The sequence below is a fragment of the Salvelinus alpinus genome, chromosome 2 (assembly GCF_045679555.1).
Source record: "Salvelinus alpinus chromosome 2, SLU_Salpinus.1, whole genome shotgun sequence".
Lineage (NCBI taxonomy): Eukaryota > Metazoa > Chordata > Actinopteri > Salmoniformes > Salmonidae > Salvelinus > Salvelinus alpinus.
Genome location: NC_092087.1, coordinates 23,418,578 through 23,442,532, shown reverse-complemented (window position 1 = coordinate 23,442,532; position 23,955 = coordinate 23,418,578). Strand labels below are relative to the sequence as shown.

Below are 23,955 nucleotides of genomic sequence, written 5' to 3'. Positions count from 1 at the left end.
TTCTAATGCGTCTTTTTTTAAAGATATCACGAAGAACTGCAAAAAAGTGTTGCTAATGCTCTCCACTTTCTGGAGGACCATGTTTTGAAATCAGTGGAATGCCCGGTTGAAGCAGTGTGATAGCTAAGTAGATGGAGAACATTCTGGTGTTTTATTGCAAATATGCAGAGATGAAAAGATAACACACAGAAGGCTGTTGCATAAAACACCTGTCTCCAGTGTTCAAACTAATGGCAACCATGACAGAGAGGGAGGAGTGTTGAGCCATGTATACGGGTAAGAGAGTTTAGCTAGTTACAGTTAAAGATAATATACGTTTCTAATTTTGTCAGAAAGTTGTTTTAATTTCAAGTTAAAGCGTACTGGCTGGCTAAAGTTAGGTGTATGATCTTTGTAGTAATATTATTTGTATCTCAGAAAGCAATTTGCATTAGCTAACATTGAACCTAGTTGGTTAACTTTAGCTACCTGCAGATTCATGCATGTTAGTAACGTTATAAATTGGGATTATGGTTCATTGTTTAGCTAGCTAGCTACATGTCTAAACAAAAGACTCCACTATGCAAGTAACCATTTCAGTGTACCGTTTACACCTTCTGTATACTGTGCATGTGACAAATAAACTTTGATTTAATATATTGTGTGTTTAGCAGAGACGGTAATATGAAGAACATCATGACTTGTACCAAAGACAAATTAGGATATAATGTTAGGCCAAAGAGACAGTGTTCAAGTTCTAGAATTCTCCAGTAGAATGCCCTGCTTTTATTTCGTCAACTCACAACCGTAAACTATTTTCTGAAGTTAGCTGACCATTAACTTGTAAATAATGATCTTGTTGTGAGTTTATTGTAATAATGAATACAAATTAGCTGAAGTTAAGACGTTGTCAGCTATGATATGGTCATTATTTGAACTGGCTAGCCAGCTAACTTAACATTAGCTACCTAGCTAACAAGCTAGAAACAAACCAAAACATTGTTTAGAAAGTTACTTTTAGTTGCCTGGTTTGCTCGATTGACATATACTACATTCATTTTTAAACGGATGGCTTTATTAGAGTTAAAATACACCAGGTTTGCTATTTTGGACCACCAGGCTGCTGATGTCATGCAGCCTGTCGTTTTTGTGTTGATACTCTTTCATAACGACAGCGAGAAGTTTGAAAGTTTGATGTTGGATGGTAATAGAATGTTCATGATGTCACTGCGACAGCTGTCTACAGACATGTCGATAGACGTAGTATAAACTAGCCTTTAGTCTTGAAATCTTTGGTTGTTTAGTACACTAACATACTCACTCTGTTTAGCACATGGATTCACATGTGAACCCTTAAAGAGATGGGTGGGGCTAAGTGTTAAGAGGGTGTGAACGGTGCTGAATGGGTGTAGACAAAGAAGGTTCTCCAGTAGGTGTACCAAAATATTCAAGGGACATTTTCTCAAAAGTGGTGTTACAAGTTTATCAACTTTTAAAGCAGAATTACTTTCCCATTGTTCCTCAACTGTAGTGTATGATATACAATTTTCTAGCTCTGAGTCTCTACTTTTATCCAATGTAAAAAACACCATTTCAAATTTTGCTACATAAGATCGAGCCGGCCGATCACAAATAGTATACAAAAAATAGAAAACGTCAGCATAAACTCTTATAGTTAGACACAGCACTATGCAAAGTTGTTTGAAGGGTACGTTCAGTTTCGATTGACGCAACAGTCAGCGTTTGAGCTGGCCACATTGTTTTTTAACATAAACATTTTGCACAAACACATACCTTACAACATTATGTCCTAAATGTGACCAATTTATTTTTGGATACAATGTTAAGACATTCACAGAAGTAGCGACAGCATAACGGGGCTCCTGAGTGGAGCAGCGGTCTAAGGCACTGCATCTCAGTGCTAGAGGTGTCAATACAGACACCCTGGTTCAATTCCAGGCTGTATCACAACCTGCCTTGATTGGGAGTCCCATAGGGCGGCGCACAATTGGCCCAGCGTCGTCCGGGTTTGGCCGGTGTAGGCCGTCATTGTAAATAAGAATTTGTTCTTAACTGACTTGCCTAGTTAAATAAAGGTTCAATAAAATAAAAAATTATAACACAATCATCCAAACCGGAAACTGTAGGCTACTTGAGGAAAGATTGACTTAACACAAGTGGTCATATTTGGCTAACTCTCGGCTGACAGAAATCATAATATGAATTACCTATTAGCAATTACTATTTACAATTCATCACATCATGGGTGAGCTCACCATTGATCTAAGTAATTGAGTAAAACACTTTCTAAAAATGTAAACAATGGATAGTTTGACGATGGATAGTTTGTGCGTGCCACCTTGTTTGTTTGCATCAACCAAATATAAGAAGAGGAGACAAGATGAGTTTGGTCTGTTTGCAGTATGCATGTGGAAGGGGGTGTGTCGTATACCATCATTCGCTTCCCTTCATTCCCTTCCAGAAGTTTACTCGAAAGATGAGTGTACCATCCCGTCACCTCATTTTGTTATAACATCTTTGGTCTGACAGACGTTTACATGACACCCAGAATGCATTGTATAATGTCAACAAACATGGCGCCACACATAGCTGGCAAATAGCTTAGCATTAGCTCATCATAATCAGCACAACCTTCATATGTGTCCAATAGAATCTATGCAAGAATCGGAATGCATAATTTGTTACCAGTACTTGAAAACTTGTTAATAAAACTGTAAATACATTATGCTCCATAGCTGGGGAAGTGCTTGGGCTCTCCTGCTTGGGCTCTCCTCGAAGAGAGAAGTTTGTCCGGCTCAGCAAAGCTGCAAACATAAATTGTCCACAACAGCTGTGAATTACTTCCAAACTGTTGTTAGGAAACAAAACTTGTTAGAAAATTATTTGAAATTGACAAGTTGAAACTGTCCTGTTGCGTAACAGATCACATTTTGGAACAGTGAGTGCATTCTAACATCACGCGCATTAAAAAAACTCACACTGGGGAGACCAGTAGAGATATTTGGAACTCGCACGTGAAAAGTTTAAGTGAAAAAGTCCATTGCGTGCACTACGTCATCACGCACTGATTTTTGTGGAAAGTCCATTTTGTGGAAACACCACTGGTGGGAAAATTCACATAAATCTGTTGCCAATTGGATGGAAAACAAGCTAAAGTCACTATATGATATGAAACTGACTATGCATTTGCCACACACAGAAATGTGAGAACACAGATCCATTCTCTCCTCTTCACATAATAGACAAGCAGCACCTCCAGGCCTGTGAGGCTGTGGAGATGTTTGTGTGGTTGCCAAGATCATCTTTAGCGCTAGAGTAATGAGCAGAGGCCCTGACCCTGGCTCATCATGAAGACCCATCAGTTCACAATAACAGTCCAACACAAAAAGAAGGTCAAGGGATCACAGAATATCTCCACAGTATAAATAGAGGACCAGTAGAATAGCAAATTACTGTAACACACACGTCAATTTGTGAATCACAATAGTAGAACATCACAAACCCATTAGGTTGTCAGGAAGGAGTAGTTGGTTATTAATATTCAGAACAGGTGAATGCTGCACAACAGGCCTATAAGCCTGAGGGCAGGAGGCATCATTCAACTAGCAAGATAAACTATTTTCTTCATAATGAAATACTAAGACTCCCCATTCCCTCTGGTGAGAATAACAGTTGGTGCATACCAAATCACGAGAAAGCTGCCTGAAAGCAGACTTCAACTGGAAACAATATGGCAAACCTGAGGACTAGTGTGTCAATCACTCAGTTTCTCTTCCCTACCATATACAGGTGACATTTCTATGTTGTGCTTCGAAAAACATGCTTCACATGCTAAACTGAGGTGTTGTTCACATGCAATCATATGAAAAGAGGTTACACATAAAATCACTCTCCATTTCAGTACTCAAATACACTACACAACAACTATACCTCTCTTCACCACTGCCCTGTGGTTCAGTAGCTGTAATTATGGTGAAACAAGGACATGACCGCCTGTGGGTATTTTTTCACTGACCAAATAGCTGTTTATGGCAATAAGAATGATTGTATTCCCAGAGGCAACACAAACCCAGACTGCCCCCTCTCATTGTTGGGTTGCTACACAGAGAGCAAACAGTGCCAGACCCCCCCCTACGTGCCCCTCAGATTCCCTGAGCTATCATGGTTATACAATGTTGAGAGAGAGAGGGAGAATGGGAGAGTGAGAGAAAAAGAGGCGGTGAGAGGGAGAGAGGATTGAAGCAGTGCTTGAAGCAGAAAATAAAAACGTATGTGATTCTTCTGAAGATGTGATCGATGCAACCAGTCAGTGTCGGTCTGTGTTGTAGTGCCAGCATTGTGGAGGGTTGTATTGATTTTCTCCAATATTTCTGTCATGGGGTAGCTACCATACCCTAGAAACATGTGTATGTTTGTCTGTGTGTATAACAATTGACAGGATTTACTAAATAAAGACGTGAATGCCAAAAGTCAAGCCTAAGAACGTTAAAGAAAGCTTCTACCTACCTTCTAGCACATCCGATAAATACATGTACCTCAGTGGGAATGGGGGCATCTTTGGCATGGTAATGATGTTTTTGGAGGATATCTGTCTGGCCTTAGCCCATTGCTAGAATCAGCTCATGGGTGTTTGCGGTAACTGTATGCCTACCAAATGCAAATATGTGACTTGTTTCAGGAAACGAGACGTATGTCATGGGTCACTACTTCACAGGAGAGCCATTTGAAAGTGAATATTTTTTCTTCATCAAAATGCGTTTTTGTGAACTTTCATGTGCCTTAATAACAAACTTATATCTGTAAATTATGAGCCTAGTTGGTTAAAACACAGAAATAAACAGCAACCTTCCCACTAGCCATGATTGGCTGAGATAATGAGTGCACCTTAGCCAAATACATTTAAACTCAGTTTTTCACAATTCCTGACATTTAATCCTCGTAAAAATTCCCTGTTTTAGGTCAGTTAGGATTACCACTTTATTTTGAGAATGTGAAATGTCAGAATAATAGTAGAGAGAATTATTTATTTCAGCTTTTAATTCTTTCATCACATTCCCAGTGGGTCAGAAGTTTACATACACTCAATTAGTATTTGGTAGCATTGCCTTTAAATTGTTTAACTTGGGTCAAACGTTTTAGGTAGCCTTCCACAAGCTTCCCACGATAAATTGGGTGCATTTTGGCCCATTCCTCCTGACAGGGCTGGTGTAACGGAGTCAGGTTTGTAGGCCTCCTTGCTCGCACACACTTTTTCAGTTCTGCCCAGAAATTTTCAATACGATGAGATCAGGGCTTTGTGATGGCCACTCCAATACCTTGACTTTATTGTACTTTAGCCATTTTGCCACAACTTTGGAAGTATGCTTGGGGTCATTGTCCATTTGGAAGACCCATTTGCGACCAAGCTTTAACTTCCTGACTGATGTCAATAAATCCACATCATTTCCCCTCCTCATTATGCCATCTATTTTGGGAAGTGCACTAGTCCCTCCTGCAGCAAATCACCCAAACAACATGATGCTACCACCCCTGTGCTTCACGGTTGGGATGGTGTTCTTTGGCTTGTAAGGCTCCCCCTTTTTCCTCCAAACATAACGATGGTCATTGGATATAGATACCTTTGTACCTGTTTCCTCCAGCATCTTCACAAGGTCCTTTGCTGTTGTTCTGTGATTGATTTGCACTTTCGCACCAAAGTACGTTCATCTCTAGGAGACAGAACGCGTCTCCTTCCTGAGCGGTATGACGGCTGCGTGGTCCCATGGTGTTAATATTTACATACTATTGTTTGTACAGATGAACGTGGTACCTTCAGGAGTTTTGAAATTATATTTTTTTCAGATTTCTTTTGATTTTCCCATGATGTCAAGTAAAGAGGCACTGAGTTTGAAGGTAGGCCTTGAAATACATCCACAGGTACACCTCCAATTGACTCAAATGATGTCAATTAGCCTATCAGAAGCTTCTGAAGCCATGACATAATTTTCTGGAATTTTCCTAGCTGTTTAAAGGCACAGTCAAATTAGTGTATGTAAACTTCTGACCCACTGGAATTGTGATACAGTGAATTATAAGTGAAATAATCTGTCTGTAAACAATTGTTGGAAAAGTTACTTGTGTCATGCACAAAGTAGATGTCCTAACCGACTTGCCAAAACTATAGTTTGTTAACAAGAAATTTGTGGAGTGGTTGAAAAACAAGTTTTAATGACCTCGACCTAAGTGTATGTAAACTTCCGACTTCAACTGTAAAGCTTATTAAAGAGCAGCGATACTATCAAGAGCAGTGTGCGGGTTTCTTCTTTTTTCTCAAGCTTTGGCGTCAACATGGGCCCGCATTCCTGTGGAACGCTTTCGACACCTTGTAGAGTTTATACCCCGAATGGGCCCCGAATGGAGGCTGTTCTGGGGGGAAAAGTGGGTGCAACTCAATATTAGAAAGGTGTTCCTAATGTGTTGTACACTCAGTGTATATGTATTTCGATCCGATACTGTGATTTTATTGTGATGTGATTTTCCAAACATATTGCTTATTATATGTCTGCTGCAGAATGACAAGAGGGAGCCATTTGGAAATAAGTGCTGGGAAAAAATGGTCTCCCTATTTAAAAAGAAGATGGAGAACAAACTATGAATGAAAAATAATGGAGTTTGGGTACAAAGTACAGCCAACTAGCGCAAAAATATTATTGCGATTGTCACGTTCTGACCATAGTTCTTGTGTGTTTTGCTTGTTTTAGTGTTGGTCAGGGCGTGAGCTGGGTGGGCATTCTATGTTGTGTGTCTAGTTTGTCTGTTTCTATGTTTGGCCTAATATGGTTCTCAATCAGAGGCAGGTGTTTTGTGTTGTCTCTGATTGGGAATCATATATAGGTGGCTTGTTTTGTGTTGGGGTTTGTGGGTGGTTGTTTCCTGTCTTTGTGTTTTCTCTGCACCAGCTAGGACTGTATCGGTTTGCCACATTTTGTATCGTGTTCACTGTTTTATTAAACATGTTGAGCACTGGCTACGCTGCGTGTTGGTCCGATCCCTGTTACACCCTCTCTTCTCATGAAGAGAGGGAAGGCTGCCGTTACAGCGATATTGTCAAAACGATACAATACCATATATCGTCAAAAATAATATCCCGATATGTAACTGTATCGATTTTTACCCCCCCATCACTGATTTGCATGCAGTATTGATCTAGCAAAGAGAAATCATTGGAAATGATTGTGTCTCTAAGTTGGCATCAGCCATCTCGTATCGTAAAGCCCAGTCATAGTGTAGTGAGCATTATACCAATGAGCTACATCTTCCTGAAGCTGCAGGTTTACCATAATAACATTGTTTAAAAAAAACACGCTTGAAGAAAAGTCCATTTTTGTCAATTATGCTTTTAACAGGTAGATAGATCTATGTTCCATTTAAGTGTTTTATATAATTACTGTACTTTCATGGACTCATACTGCTGGAAAGCAAAATACAGCTCGAGGCAACTTCAATTAAATTAACTAATCGTTGGTGTTAATTAATATGGGAATTGCAAAGGACCTTGAAACAGGTTTGCTGTTTGATTGACAAGCTTGTGATTGTGATTCTTGTGATTCTTTTGATTGACAAGCTTGTGATTCTTTCTCCCACGCCAAAGCCCAGGAAGTAAAAGCTTAATAAGGTAATCTCAAAGCCCACACAGAAAAGCCACCAAATCAATCAATCAATCAATCAATATCCCCCCCCCCTCTCTTGGTAACGAGCCATGAGATTGACAGCTGGATTACTTGGCTGGCTTGTAATCCTTTAATTTCTGCACTTAAAATAATCACCCTCTGGGTGGAGCAGTGCCTCCTCATCCTGTGGCTAATGTTACTCAGCCACCCCACCACAGACCCCAGGCTATAGTAGAAAAGTTACTTAACACTACAGATAAAACACCATGACAGACATACAAACAACCCAGCTAACGTTAGCGCATAACTTTCTGAGAGCGTGGTTGTTCTATGGTTATTTTGCATACAACTTTCCCACAACTTTCTGTTAATGGTGCAGGATAGTTGGTTGGTTTTTGGAACATCTCAGCTCATTGACAAAAAAACCCAATATTTTCTTGGTATTTTCATTACTTTAACAGAATGTTTCCTAAAACTTCAACCATGGTTACATTTCATTTCAATTTTGGTAATGTTCTAGGAATGTTTTACAACTGGTTTGACATTGGGAATGTTTTCAAATAGTTTAGAGAACGTTAAGAAACAACATTCTTCTGTGGGAATTAGAATATTTCAGCATAATGTTTCCTACTTGTTTCCTCATGATTCTTTTTAAAGTCATGTTCTCAAATTGTTCCAAGAACATTAAGAAACAACGTTCTTCTGTGGGAATTTCAGTACTTCGTCATAACGATTTCTGCAGGTTTCCTCATGGTTCTATTTAAAGTCATGTTCTCAAAACATTAAGAAAGCTGTCCTTAAAAAATACAATAAAACGTTAGAAACGTTCTAAGAATGTTATAAAGAAAAACATACATTCCGTTCTCAGAGTCAACAAAGCTCTCTCTACCCTCTGTCTCGTTAAGGTGTGTTGGCCCCGCTCCTAATTGGCCACACCTGATCTTAATGTGTGCTTGTTTAATTTGAATGTTTGAATAGACTAAAATGCCATTCCACAATAATAATAAAAAATGTGTTTGCATGATTAATTCCTAAGCAAATTATTTTCCATGTGTCCTATCTGTGCTTGGAGTTCAAAACAGCTAACCTAGCAGTGTTATTAAAAGTCTTATTGAAACACCCAGTGACAGTTTTAAGGAAGTTATTAAAAAACCTCCAAATAACCCTTACATTTCGTTCAAAACATTCTCAACATTTAGAGATTGTTCTCAGAACGTTATTTATTTCCCTTCAAATAACTTCCATTCTCATAATGTTAATAAAACTTCCCCAGTAAAACGTTATCAGAACCTCCCTGCAACCTAAAAATGAATGTCCACAGAACAAGTGAAATTGTTGTTTAAAAAAACAGTCAGGAAACTTGTGGCTTTGTTCCCAGAACCAATGGGAAATCAAAAAACGTATGTTCCCACAACTTCCAAAGAACCAAATGTGCTAGCTGGGAAACACACAGACACACATAACAAACACACCAAAACAGACATAACATAAAACACACAGACACACACAGTCAGTTATACTGTACACCAACAAACACAGAATACAGTCTGATTGCCAGGATTTGGGAGAACAAACAAAAAAATGAAAGAGATAAGAGCATAGGAACATAGGAACATAAATACCATGACTAGAGATACAGAAGAACATGGTTGAATGAGAAAACAATAAACACAGCTATTTCTGTGGCTAGGGACCTCTGTGATGTTCGACTTTAGAGCACACAGTGAAGCCTTTTAATTACGAAGATACAAACCCTGTGGTTACAAAAATAGATGTAGCCTACAGTACACAGTGGCCCTAGAGATGTGTGTAGCTGCGGCTTTGAGGAATATAGAAGTTGGGCGCACCATGGCGTAAATCACTTCGATTGTACTATGTTTTTCAGCTCTTCCAGTGATGGTGACTTGGGATATGAATGTTGGGGAACCTGGCGGTAAAGTGGCAGCACAAGGTTAAAATGCTTCACTATAACTCATCGATGAAGTGAGACGCCGCCTAAAGTCCCTGACTCAGGAGAGAGGAAGTAACAGGAAGAGAGGGAAAAGATAAGGATGGAAGAAGCGTGAGGAGAAGTGAAATGGTCCCAATCCATAAGCAGGGGTGGAAAAAGTACCCAATTGTCATACTTGAGTAAAAGTAAAGATACCTTAAAAGAAAATGACTCAAGTAGAGGTGAAAGTCACACAGTATAATACTACTTGAGTAAAAGTCTAAAAGTATTTGGTTTTAAATATACTTAAGTATCAAAAGTAAAATATATAAATTCCTTATATTAAGCATCCCAGACAGCACGATTTTCTTGTTTTTTTTTCTAATTTAGCCAGGGACACACTTCAACAGTCAGAGACATAATTTACAAACAAAGCATTTGTGTTTAGTGAGTCTGCCAGATCAGAGGCAGTAAGGATGACCAGGGATGTTCTCTTGACAAGTACGTGAATTAGACCATTTTCCTATCCTACTAAGCATTCAAAATGTAATGACTACTTTTGGGTGTCATGGAAAATGTAACGAGTTAAAAGTACATTATTTGCTTTAGGAATGTAGTTGGAGTAAAAGTAAAAGTTGTCAAAAATATAAATAGTAAAGTACAGATACTCCAAAAAACTACTTAAGTATTGTTACTTAAGTACTTTACACCACGGTTTATAAGCTCCTTAATGTAACAACGTCATTCAGACTAACTGCTTCAGACAATGATTATTCATGGTGAGTAATGACGAGGATGATGATGTGCCTATATACTAAATGGACGGGCTGACTGACATTTATGTAGGAGGGCATATATTTTGCCCATTACTCATTGAACAGATGTAGCTCTCCAAAAAAAAAAACTTTTACATGAATGTACAGATGCTAGCATATTTTAGAATCATAATATGTGATAACATACACAGACAGTATGCACTATGCATCTATAGCACAATAGTGAGTGAGTCAAACTAATGCACATTGGAACATTGTGATGATGTAGAGAAACGACAAAGAGGGAAAAGCTTTCAGAAATGAGCCATGTACTGTAGTCCATGGTATTTGTGTTCGAGAATAAACACTATTTCTGTTTGGCAAAGGAAAACAGCATTTCCTCATGAATACCAACAAAGCCCACTACTTTGTCATCTTCATCCCTCCTCCTCCCCCTCCCCTCCCTGTTTTCTTGAGGAGAGGAGGTGAGTGAATGGAGCCACTTTGGGCTGAATCACATCCCTCCTCCCCCAGGCTGAGACGGACCTACAGAACTAATCCACTCCACTCAGTCCACACAGTAATTAAAGCACTACCAGAGGGCTTGTAACCATGAAGGCTGCAGCTGAGAGAGGTCAGGGTTAACACACTGGCACAATCACGCAGGTAGGTGGGAGGAAGACAAGAAGAAAAGCATGCAGATTTCATTTGTTGTCATATTTAATCTCAAAGCTTGAGAGGCTACTCAAACCATGCAAATAAGTATCATTGAAAGACTACTGCTATAAAAGGTGAAAGTGAGCGTAAAACATAATCCAAATGTTTTTTCAAGAGGTATCTCAAGCAACAGGCTCCCAGGATACACATTTCACCTTGTATTATGCTGGGTTATGATGGTAGACTTCTAGTACTACTTAATGTGTTGCTCCTATTAATAATTTAAATCATAATCCACTTAATAACCTAACAAATCTAACTATAGGAAAGATCCAACCAAATAAGATAACAAGTGAATGAATCGTCTAAAGTCAGCTAAACCTCACTTGAACACAAAACCCTAATTTGTATTCAGATGCATGTAAATCCTGGGGCTTAGGGGAGGGGGAAAACCTTGGTAATGAACTGGTTGATGTCGGTTTACACATACGGTTAAGAGGTGAAACTGAGGTTTCCTACAAGGAAAATCAGTTGTTTCTGTAACACAACAAAAAAAACGTATCAGGGTCTCGAATCATTAGAGAGCACGAAAATGTAATGCACTAAAGCATATTGATTAAGAGGGTGGCTGATTAAGAAAATATATTGATTAATGATGCAAACTGCACAAATGGCTCTCTCTGGAAGAGACCAGGGGTTACATGGGGATTATATGGCTGTGTGCAACTATCCTTGACATTGGTTGCTTTTCCATAGCGTTTTAACAGAAATTCCAACTCTATGCTGTATCGCACACTAAACCAGTGAACTTCAACCACCTCTGTCCCCCAAAATGAATATCCTGGCTGGGACTATGTTGAGAAGAACATATTATGTGCTCTCTCCCTTTCCTTTTCCTTTCTTATCTAACATCTGATAATATCATTCTGAAGGTCAGATTTTGGGACACCTTTGGCTTATCTACTAATTTAATATACATGTAGATCTATTGCAGAACCATCCCCGGTCGACTACTGAGGCACAGGGCTTGGAAATGGATTGCAGCAAGAGTCCATGATAAAACAAAGCAACACTTTTTTACTCTTCAGCTAAGGCTCCTGCTGACCTAGCTATATGAATGGAGAGTAGTTGGGTCGAAACATACTCTTAACTTTAATCTGCTTGTAAGTGATGGGAAAACCCAGAGAATAAGGGTAGTAAAGGGAGGGTATATTACTTTAAGCTTTTGACGTTTACCAGTAAGCTATCGGAATTTTGGTATCTTTCAAGAATTTTATGTAATCTATCACAAGACATCAAGTGGCCCTTTTGGGTACTATAGATTATCACAGGTGTCTGTATTTACACTGTATACAGTGCATTCGGAAAGTATTCAGAACCATTCCCTTTTTCGACATTTTGTTACGTTACATCCTTATTCTAAAATTGATTAAATCATTTTTCCCTCATCAATCTAGACACAATACACCATAATGACAAAGTGAAAACAGGGTTTTAGAAATGTTTTGAAATTTATAAAAAATAAAAAACAGAAATACTTTATTTACATAGGTATTCAGACCCTTTGCTATGAGACTCGAAATTGAGCTCAGGTGCATCCTGTTTCCATTGGTCATCCTTGAGATGTTTCTACAACTTGATTGGAGAAACATCTCTCCACCTGTGGTAAATTAAATTGATTGGACATGATTTGGAAAGGCATACACCTGTCTATATAAGGTCCCACAGTTGACAGTGCATGTCATAGCAAAAACCAAGTCATGAGGTCGAAGGAATTGTCCGTAGAGCTCCGAGACAGTACTGTGTCGAGGCACAGATCTGGGGAAGGGTACCAAAACATTTCTGCAGCATTGAAGGTCCCAAAAACACAGGCCTCCATCATTCTTAAATGGAAGAAGTTTGGAACCACCAAGACTCTTCCTAGAGCTGGCCGCCCAGCCAAATTGAGCAATCGGGGGAGAAGAGCCTTGGTCAGGGAGGTGACCAAGAACCCGATGGTCACTGACAGAGCTCAAGAGGTCCTCTGCGTAGATGGGATAACCTTCCAGAAGGACAACCATCTCTGCAGCACTCCACCAATCAGGCCTTTATGGTAGAGTGGCCAGACGGAAGCCACTCCTCAGTAAAAGGCGAATCACAGCCCGTTTGGAGTTTGCCAAAAGGAACCTAAAGGACTCTCAGACCATGAGAAACGAGATTCTTTGGTCTGATGAAACCAAGATTGAATTTTCCACACGTCTGGTGGCAGCATCATGTGGGATTGTTTTTCAGCTGCAGGGACTGGGAGATTAGTTAGGATCAAGGGAAAGATGAACAGAGCAAAGTACAGTAAAAGAGTGGCTTCAGGACAATTCTCTGAATGCCCTTGAGTGGCCCAGCCAGAGCCCAGACTTGAACCGATCTAACATCTCTGGAGAGACCTGAAAATAGCTGTGCAGCAACGCTCCCCATCCAACCTGACAGAGCTTTAGAGGATCTGCAGAGATGAATGAGAGAAACGTGTAGTGTCATACCCAAGAAGACTCAAGGCTGCCAAAGGTGCTTCAACAAAGTACTGAATAAAGGGTCTGAATACTTATGTAAATGTGATATTAATTTTTTATATTTTTTTTAATAAAATTTGCAAACATGTGTAGATTGAGGATAAAAAATAAAATAAAAAATATTTTTTATTTTATTTTTTAGAATTGTCTGTCCTCGGTTGCAACACTCACTACTGAGTTCCAAACTGCTTCTGGAATAAACGTCAGCACAATAACTGTTTAATCGGGAGTTTCAAGAAATGGATTTCCATGGCACACGAGCCTAAGATCACCATGCGCAATGCCAAGCGTCAGCTAGAGTGGTGTAAAACTCGCCGCCATTGTACTCTGGAGCAGTGGAAACCCATCCTCTGGAGTGATGAATCACGCTTCACCATCTGGCAGTCCAACGAATCTGGGTTTAGCGGATGCCAGGAGAACGCTACCTGCTTGAAGGCATAGTGCCAAATGTCAAGTTTGGTGGAGGAAGAATAATGGTCTGGGGCTGTTTTTCCTGGTTCGGGCTAAGACCCTTAGTTCCAGTGAAGGGAAATCTTGATGCTACAGCATACATAACGATTCTGTGCTTCCAACTTTGTGGCAACAGTTTGAGGTAGGCATTTTTCTGTTTCAGCATGACAATGCCCCCGTGCACAAAGGAAGGTCCATACAGAAATGGTTTATCGAGATTAGTGTGGAAGAACTTGAATGGCCTGCACAGAGCCCTGACCTCAACCCAATCCAACATCTTTTGGATGAATTGGAACGCCGACTGTGAGCCATGCCTAATCGCACAACATCAGTCCCCAACTTCACTAATGGTCTTGTGGCTGAATGGAAGCAAGTCCTCACAGAAATGTTCTAACATCTAGAGTAGAGGCTGTTATAGAAGCAAAGGAGGGACCAACTCCATATTGATACCCATGATTTAGGAATGAGATGTTTGACGAGCAGGTGTCTACATACACTACATGACCAGAAGTATCTCTGGCCCTCTGTGTGACTTTATCACATGTAAAATATATTAAATAATTAATTGATTTTTAGATGCTTTTTAAATAAAAAATGGAATGCCAAAGCGGCAAAACATTATCCTAAATATAAACCATCTATCAGGACCCGGTGAGAGAAACAGTCACTAATAGTCGGCAGAACCCAGAAGATGAGGCAGACTCAGCAGTACTAGAAATGGTGGTTTAATAAAAGGACAAGATCTTCAGGCAAAGAATATAAATCCACCACGTCCAAAAATAAAGCCAAGAGGCACAAAATGGATATCCTCCAAAATACAAAGAAACTCCACAAAGTGGTAAAAACAGCAGGGAAAAACAAACCTCAAAAGACTACTCAAAAATACACAAGCACTAAACCAGAGAACCTCTGGAAAATCCAATAAGAGAAATATGTTCACAACAAGGCTGGGGCTGGGTGCTAACATACAAACACTGAGCAAAGAACTGAGGAACACACAGGGTTTAAATACTAACAAGGGAACGACACACAGGTGCAAACAATAATTAGAGCAAGGAAAAAACAAAAGGTACAAAAAAGGTGCAATGGGGACATCTAGTGACCAAAACCTGAACAGTCCTGGCCAAAACCTGACACCATCAACTTAGTGTTTGGTGTTTAATGAGGGTTCGAGCATGAAATATCCTTTATATTTTTTACACACTTTTTATTAAATTTTTTATATGTCAATATATATTTACTGTTATTGTTTTGGCGTCAAACTGGTGGCAGTTGTGAAAAAGGTAAATAGTTGAAAAAGTTGCAGAGTTCATTGAAAATAATACCATTGTTGATTAGATGCTTTTCTCATTAATTAGGCTATTTTCTCTTGAACGATATGGTCTATCTACTAGAAACTCATGGACAATATGAGCACAATTATATATTTTTTTATACAAGTTATTCAAGTATAAATTGCCTGAGTTACGATAGATTGCCATATATTTTCTGTTTAGGCCAAATTACCAAAATTACTGAAGATACCGGTAAATTACTGGTAGCTTTGCAACCCTACAGAGAATAGAGGCTTCTGTATTTTAGAGCAACTACTACCTGCTGAACTGAGCAATCGATTCATGTTTTTTTTAATCTACTGAGAAAAAGATTGGCAGTCGTACACAGATTGATTTTGAATCTATCATTTTATCATTCATACACTACAGAGCAGTGACGAATTCCATATATGACTATGGTGATTCGCAAGAAGAATCGCACTAGTCACTGTATCATTTTTGGTATATAGTTCTCGTGACAACATCCACTATTTCTGCTGAAAGTTAGCTATCCTTCCAACAACACTTTGCAGTACCTCAACCACTATAGCGGGGGACGACCGACATTAAATGGAAAGCATTTTACTGTACCTTATGTATCTTGGGTGGCTGGGGTAATGGAACGGGCTGGCGGTGGATGTCATCTTCTAGGGGCTTTGAGGGATATAGGGCCATTCTTCGTGTTGTGTGTGAAGGGAAGAGGAGATAAAGAGAAACGATGTAGCTCATCTTCACTACTTGTATTCTATCAGCTCACCACAGACTCTGTGTCCTGTGTGGAGAGATGAAAGGCTCTCCGGAGGACAAGAGAGACAGGGAAAATGGTATCCTGCTTATCAAACACCTGAAATCATAATCCCTTTCCCTGTGTTTGGACATACTTATGAGAGCAGCGCTTCCTGACTTGGAGTGAAGCTAGGCGAGGTGTCTGAGGTTCTGTCAAGCAGAGCAGACACCAGACAGGCTGTTTTAACCAAGATATTACTTTGTGTCAGATATTTTTAAATGTTGTCTGATTGGGAACACGTGTCATTTCACATAAGCCACTTCTAAAGTTGTGGGTTGACAGTTGAAGGCATCTGGTTTATGGTAAAGTTAATATACAGTTGAAGTCGGAAGTTTGCATACACTTAGGTTGGAATCATTAAAACTTGTTTTTCAACCACTCCACAAATTTCCTGTTAACAAACTATAGTTTTGGCAAGTCGGTTAGGACATCTACTTTGTGCATGACACAAGTAATTTTTACAACAATTGTTTACAGACAGATTATTGCACTTATAAATCACTGTATCACAATTCCAGTTGGTCAGAAGTTTACGTACACTAAGTTGACTTTGCCTTTAAACAGCTTGGAAAATTCCAGAAAATTATGTCATGGCTTTAGAAGCTTCACTTTGGCTTTGGTTTTGACATCATGGGAAAATTAAAAGAAATCAGACAAGACCTCAGAAAAAATGTAGACTTCCACAAGTCTGGTTCATCCTTGGGAGCAATTTCCAAACGCCTGAAGGTACCACGTTCATCTGTACAAACAATAGTACGCAAGTATAAACACCATGGGACCACACAGCCGTCATACCGCTCAGGAAGGAGTCGCGTTCTGTCTCCTAGAGATGAACGTACTTTGGTGCGAAAAGTGCAAATCAATCCCAGAACAACAGCAAAGGACCTTGTGAAGATGCTGGAGGAAACAGGTACAAAAGTATCTGTATCCACAGGAAAACGAGTCCTATATCGACATAACCTGAAAGGCCGCTCAGCAAGGAAGAAGCCACTGCTCCAAAACCGCCATAAAAAAGCCAGACTACTGTAACGCTCGTCTTCCTCCTCGCCTGAGGAGCATGGATCGGACCAAAACGTAGCGTGGGTTGAATAGATATCTTTTAATAAAGCAACGAAGACGAAAAACACACTTGACAAAATACAAAACAAATAAACGAACGAACGAACGAACGAAAACAGTACCGTGTGGCGCACAAACACAGACACGGCAACAATCACCCACAAACAAACAGTGAGAACAGCCTACCTTAATATGGTTCTCAATCAGAGGAAACGTAAAACACCTGCCCCTGATTGAGAACCATATCAGGCTAGTTGACAACCCAACATAGAAACACATAACATAGAATGCCCACCCAGCTCACGTCCTGACCAACTAAACAAGACTAAACAAAGGAAATAAGGTCAGGAACGTGACAACTACGGTTTGCAACTGCACATGGGGACAAAGATCGTACTTTTTGGAGAAATGTCCTCTGGTCTGATGAAACAAAAATAGAACTGTTTGGCCATAATGACCATCATTATGTTTGGAGGAAAAAGGGGAATGCTTGCAAGCTGAAGAACACCATCCCAAAGGTGAAGCACAGGGGTGGAGGCATCATGTTGTGGGGGTGCTTTGCTGCAGGAGGGACTGGTGCACTTCCCAAAATAGATGGCATCATGAGGAGGGGAAATGATGTGGATATATTGAAGCAACATCTCAAGACATCAGGCAGGAAGTTAAAGCTTGGTTGCAAATGGGTCTTCCAAATGGACAATGACCCCAAGCATACTTCCAAAGTTGTGGCAAAATGGCTTAAGGAAAACAAAATCAAGGTATTGGAGTGGCCATCACAAAGCCCTGACCTCAATCCTATAGAAAATGTGTGGGCAGAACTGAAAAAGCATGTGCGAGCAAGGAGGCCTACAAACTTGACTCAGTTACACCAGCTCTGTCAGGAGTAATGGGCCAAAATTCACCCAACTTATTGTGGGAAGCTTGTGGAAGGCTACCCGAAACGTTTGACCCAAGTTAAACAATTTAAAGGCAATGCTACCAAATACTAATTGAGTGTATGTAAACTTCTGACCCACTGGGAATGTGATGAAAGAAATAAAAGCTGAAATAAATCATTCCCTCTACTATTATTCTGACATTTCACATTCTGAAAATAAAGTGTTGATCCTAACTGAACTAAGACAGGGAACTTTTACTTGGATTAAATGTCAGGAATTCAGAAAACTGAGTTTAAATGTATTTGGCTAAGGTGTATGTAAACTTCCAACTTCAACTGTAAACACATTTTGCCTAACTCCCAATAATATGAATGAGTTGTAATACTGATATTGTCTATCGACATCTAACAAAGAGTAAATTCAGGAGAAGTCGTCAAACCACCTGTTTATCTTCTGCTGGACTGCAAAGAGCAAATATTGAAAGAAAATGAGGGGAGTGAAAAAAAAGCAAGAAGGGTAGAGGTAACACACGTAAGAAAAAAAGGGAGGGATCAAATCCTATGTTTCTCACCAGATAGGGCAGTGAGGGTTCAGATTAATTGAAGATACAAAGAAAGAATACATAAAGTTTAGACATCAAAACAAGTCCATTCTGTTTGAAAGGGGATTGAAGTATGTTTTGCAGTTCACAAAGCAAAAGCATCAATGAAAGATTCACTTGTCCACAAAACTGACACTTCACTTGTGGTACTGTCACCCTGAAGACCAAGTTGTCATTGTATTATTTCCCTCCTGAACCTCTATGTTGTATACTTTTATTAGGTGCCTGGATTCCTTTACTTTAGAGAGAATCAAAAGCATCCCAAAGCAACATTACTATTCAGTTTAAAGTTACATTGTACCTTTGATTGACACATTTAGCCATAACAGAAAACAAAAATTTGCACTCAACCAACTCCCCCGTGGTACAGGAGATAAATTCTGTTGCTTTTGGATGGTGGTGGATGGTGAAGGGCGAGGGATGAAACTCATCACAGATGTTTTTTTGAATATGTACTGACAGTGACTTTAAGGGCCACAACCCTGAAGGAACTGCAGTTCAAATCAATTTATTTTGTACTCTGCCCCTCCTCCCTGCCTACGTTCCTAGGTGTCTGTTCCGGCTCTTAGACTGAGGTGATGGTTTACACTGTGATGTGCAATCACCGGAATATCTCTTTTCATGGCTTATCTGGCCACAGCAGGGATCTGGATGGAATGAGCGCCATGCCTCTCTAGGCACACTGCCATATAATCTCCAACTCTTCCCATACAAAGACAATCAGATCCATAGAAGCATGTGTTAATTCACTCTGTTAAACTTAGGGCAGCCAATAAATGTATGTGATGATAAACAATAAAGGTATTTAGTGTTACCATAAAACCAATAAAAACCTGTTTAATAATTTATAGGGATATATTTGGAAGGCGGAGCTGTGACTGGATAATCCCAGCTAGAACAGTACTGTCATCACTATATTGTTGGGAGAACATAATGATCATCTTTGCATCCATAAACATTTTTATGTAAACTAAACAGATGTGGGTGTACAAGCACCTACCCATTAAGGCCAGCGATGTGAAAAGGCACTGAGGTTGGTGCTAACAAGATAAAAGTACCATTTGTGCCATTAGGCTATGGTCTAACATCCACCCAAACTCCATCCAAACAGTCAATATGACAAACATTGTCTAACAGCTCTTCCTCCCCACCACCTTAAAGACTGGATGAATGGTGTGGGATTATAACATGGAAATGGCTGAGGTTTACTGTCCAGCGAACAGCATAGAAGCCAATGTCAGGCTGCACCTGGCTGGGATGCTGGGATGCTGGGCCTATCACTACTATAGCTTCAATTGTCCAGCAACCATACAAATGTAGCACCTCAGCCCCTCCCTCTTCTCTAACTCACCAATTAATTTTCTTGAAAGTTCTGGGTTACATACTGTACACAGAATTGTTAGTATTCCTCCATTTTTCCCTGTTGCCTTGTGTCATGGAGAAAACAAACCCTCAGTCAGGCCAGCCGCGGTGCATTAATCATAGCAGGAGGAATTAAGCTCCTCCAGCCGATATTCCTGAGTGGCCAGTAGGGAGGACAGCATGGCACAAAGATTGGTGTTCACGGAGCAACAGAGTGAGAGGATACAGAGTTAATATTGGTATCGAAGCAATGGATGCTGTACAATATAGACCAAATAATCAAAATGATCTAGAACTGGAGTGGTGTATGATTTTTGTTGAAAGGTGCAGGCAGCAGTGTTTCTCTCTCAAACACACACACACACGCACACACTCTCACACACACCACACAAACACCATGGCCCTCTATGTCGTACCTGTCCAAATGCATCAGATTCTGTCAACATTGTTTTTGGCATGGGTCACTGTGGACACCTCAGCCAATTTCCAGACAGGCAGGTCCCTTCAACCCCAAGCCTCCAGGCAAAGTATTGACAGGATGTGATGTCCTTGTCTGCCTCCTAAATAACCTCCGCAATAATTAATAAATTGCTTTTGTTTAAAGCAGGTGACATGTCACAACAAACATTAAAACAAGAGCATTGTTTCCACCTAGAAAATAAAGTTTCAATCAACAACAACAATAAATAGCCTGCAGAAAGGATAAGTGTCAGGGGAAAGTGGTGCTCATCTTTCTGTAGTGTTGAGCCACTGTTAAGAGTCAGAGTGGATAAGGTCTGTTTTAGGAGTACCTTAACCCTGCCCTCATCCCTAAAGCCTGCTGAGTTCATAAAGCTCTTACTGTACTACACCTAACCAGGATGTTTTAATTTAATCAAAGTAAAATGTACTATTCTAAGATGAATATGCAATGCATGCAAATAGAATGATCAATTATACAAGAATGCCAGTGAGGTTTGTTCACGCAATTTTACAAGCGACTTCAAGACAAACATATGAGCCAAGCTCTACAAATTCTACGTTGCTGGAGAGGAACCTCACAATATATGTGATGCGCTGAAAAGAAATGGAGTGCATGAAAAGAGAATTGAATTCCGCTGAAAAATAGAGAGAATAAAAGGGAAAATGTATTACATTGAATACAGGGAATAAAATTAAAGCTGTGAGCTTCCAGAAGCAAACACAGAAAGTAGATATATTTGTGATTTAAATGAGCCTGCTTTGGTAAGTCTGCTGTTTAAGTGATCCTTTATGAAAGGAGAAATTCAATCTGTTCAATGGGAACACTTTTATGTTGGCTTGAAAATGTGGTTCATGTGATACGAATATATTTTTATATTTCAAAAAGAGCCTCTTATCAAATCAGACACAATTATCATGTAGATTCAAAACACAGTGTAAATTCCATCCAACTTTAAATGCATCAACACATGGATGATTGTTCTGCGTGTTCCACCAGATCTGCGTTCTACCACAGAGTGTGCACTGACCTTCTTAAGTCATGATGGAATACCGCATACCATAATATATTTCCTCCCACACACACACTCAATCACCCTCTGGTTGGGATGTATCTCCGGAGAAGAGGGGGAAACACCAGTCAATAAATGAGATCCAGGGCCCCCACAGCCACAGTGCTTACCTTTGAGAATGCTCTGGCCTCGCAGTAGATCCCTCGAGACAAACACAGTGTAGAAGCTCTCAGAGAAGCCTGGTCTGCATGTGGGTGTAGGAGGTTGGCCTGCCTTGGTCCCCTGGGTAGAAAACAAGACAGCCTATAAGCATTGGAAAATTGACTTGTGGCCAGAGGGTCACAGGATGATCTTGCAGGCTTTGAAACTGATATTGAACCTTCGACAGACAGACTAGAGACTGATGTTGCTGATTTACTTCAGTCCACCACTTGCTGTTTAAATGGATGACATTATTTACAATGGAATCACAAACACCAGATACCAGTGGTCACCTTTTTAAAGTGTTGTATATGATAATGATGGGCAACAAAAAAATACTCAGATCATGTTCATAGTCTTAATAATGTATAGTAAAAATAAACAATCTATTCAAAATGTCACATTTGTTTATTCTACCACAAAAACAAAGATGCTATCCAGGAGACAAATGAATATGTTTACTTCAGGCATGAGTAGACTATTTCAGAAAAAAATCTTATCCCTTTTTCAATTTCAATTAAATCAAATGATGAGATATAGTGAATTTGATATCATGTCGAGGCTCTAACATGCTAGCAATAGGCTAGTGGTAATTTCATCAAAGGGAATATGGCAGTCCGTAAACGTGCATGAAGTTCGTAGCCTCCTATAGCCTACTATACAGTTTATGAAACCAAAGGCTTCGGCATGCTCTGCAATGCTATAACTCACTAATAGACTACTGCAGTTCAGTAGGCTAAAGTAAATGATTAGAAAATGGACTCAAAATTAATAGTTGGTTGGTTTATTCAGGCACCTGTCATTCAACAGGAATGTAGCTTTTTTTGTGACCAAACCCGAAATGAGTGGTGACTACAAAATCATTTTGAAGTATCGTCTGAAATTATCACGACATTATACGCTCTTTAAACGCAGCATGTTACTGTAGGCAAAAGTCGCTGACCACAATTCAGCACCACATGCAAAGCGCTGCAAAAGCTCGTGCATGCCAAGCAGGCACAGCAATGCAGTAGGCTACTTCCACCGTATTTCTAAAATAAATATATCTTACCAAAGATGTTCCCACAAGTAAGGTGCACGTCAGTATAACAACCGATACAAAATTCATCTTTGCCAGAGCGCTGTAAGATCAAGGGACAGCGTTTTGACCGACTCGCCTTCCTCGAATAAATGGTATTAATTCCCGGAGCTCTCTTCTTAGATGCAAAGTTGTGAGTGCAATAAGAAGCTACGTGTGAGAAATTGTTCTGACTTGTCTAGCGCAAAACTGCGGCTGAGATGAGAGCGATGCTGATGCTGCTCTGTACCAAGGAGCCAGCGCACTTATTGGGTGCCAACGTCACTAGAACCCCTCCTACCGCACAGAATGCACTGTGTTGTCACTGTAAAAGCTTGACCATTTTTCTCATTTGATTAATTATAACTTGATTCGTTTATAGGCAAGTTGAAGGCTACATTTGTACAAGGACGAGATGTCCACGTACTGTGTAACAAAGAATAGTGTTTCGTAAAAGGCTATATTATTCTTACTTGAAACTGGCACACTTTGAGTGAAACCGTCGACCCTTATACTTTCATGTGTCCATCACCACGTGGGAGTCTGTTTCACACCTCAGTTACCTCCTATTCTCTTGATCTATAGTGAGACTTGCATTTGAAGAAAAAAATGTAGTGACGTTTTTGTACCAGTAGTACAAACCACTGCAGTACAGAATTGTGCATTAAAATAATCATACTTATATTCTCTCAAAACAGCATGGGTCAGCATGAAGGTAAACCTTGCCATTTAACGTTTTGCAAGTTTTCCCGAAACGTTTGGTTTAGAATAGGCTGGCCATAGAGATCCTATTCAATTACTAAGTATTCTAATTAATAATTCTATAGGGCAGGCATATGAATACAGGCTACTGAATATTCCAGAGACAGCTGTTTGTAGAAAGACTGAATTGTAGGGTAAACAACCCTTTTCTAAAAACAACATTTCATTAAATCATTTTAAAAAGTGTAAACTGTAGCCACTTATTACCCTTCCTAGTTTGTTTTCCTAAGCATGACCATCATCCATATACCTAGTATTTACCAAACATAGCTTTTTTTTGCTATTCATTGACCACAGCTTAGCGTTCAACACCATAGTACCCTCAAAGCTCAACGTACATACTACCTCAATTGGACCGACCAACCAGTGCTCCCGCACAGTGGCTAACCGGGCTATCTGCATTGTGTCCCACCCGCCAACCCCTGTTTTACGCTACTGCTACTCTCTGTTCATCACATATGCATAGTCACTTTAACCAT

General features: G+C 39.8%; 1 protein-coding gene across 3 annotated transcripts in view; it reads right to left on the bottom strand.

Annotated features, from left to right (window-relative positions):
- LOC139557124 (cadherin-4-like) overlaps positions 1-22,967 on the bottom strand; it is a 344,376-nt gene extending 321,409 nt beyond the window's left edge. For all 3 annotated transcript variants that reach the window (XM_071371506.1, XM_071371515.1, XM_071371525.1), the window contains exons 1-2: positions 22,709-22,967; positions 21,627-21,738 (exon numbers count right to left, since the gene is read on the bottom strand). In XM_071371506.1, coding sequence (XP_071227607.1) covers positions 21,627-21,738; positions 22,709-22,765 — 169 coding nt within the window. In that variant the 5' untranslated portion in view covers positions 22,766-22,967. The remainder of the gene's footprint in view (positions 1-21,626; positions 21,739-22,708) is intronic.
- Positions 22,968-23,955: the final 988 nt, after the last annotated feature.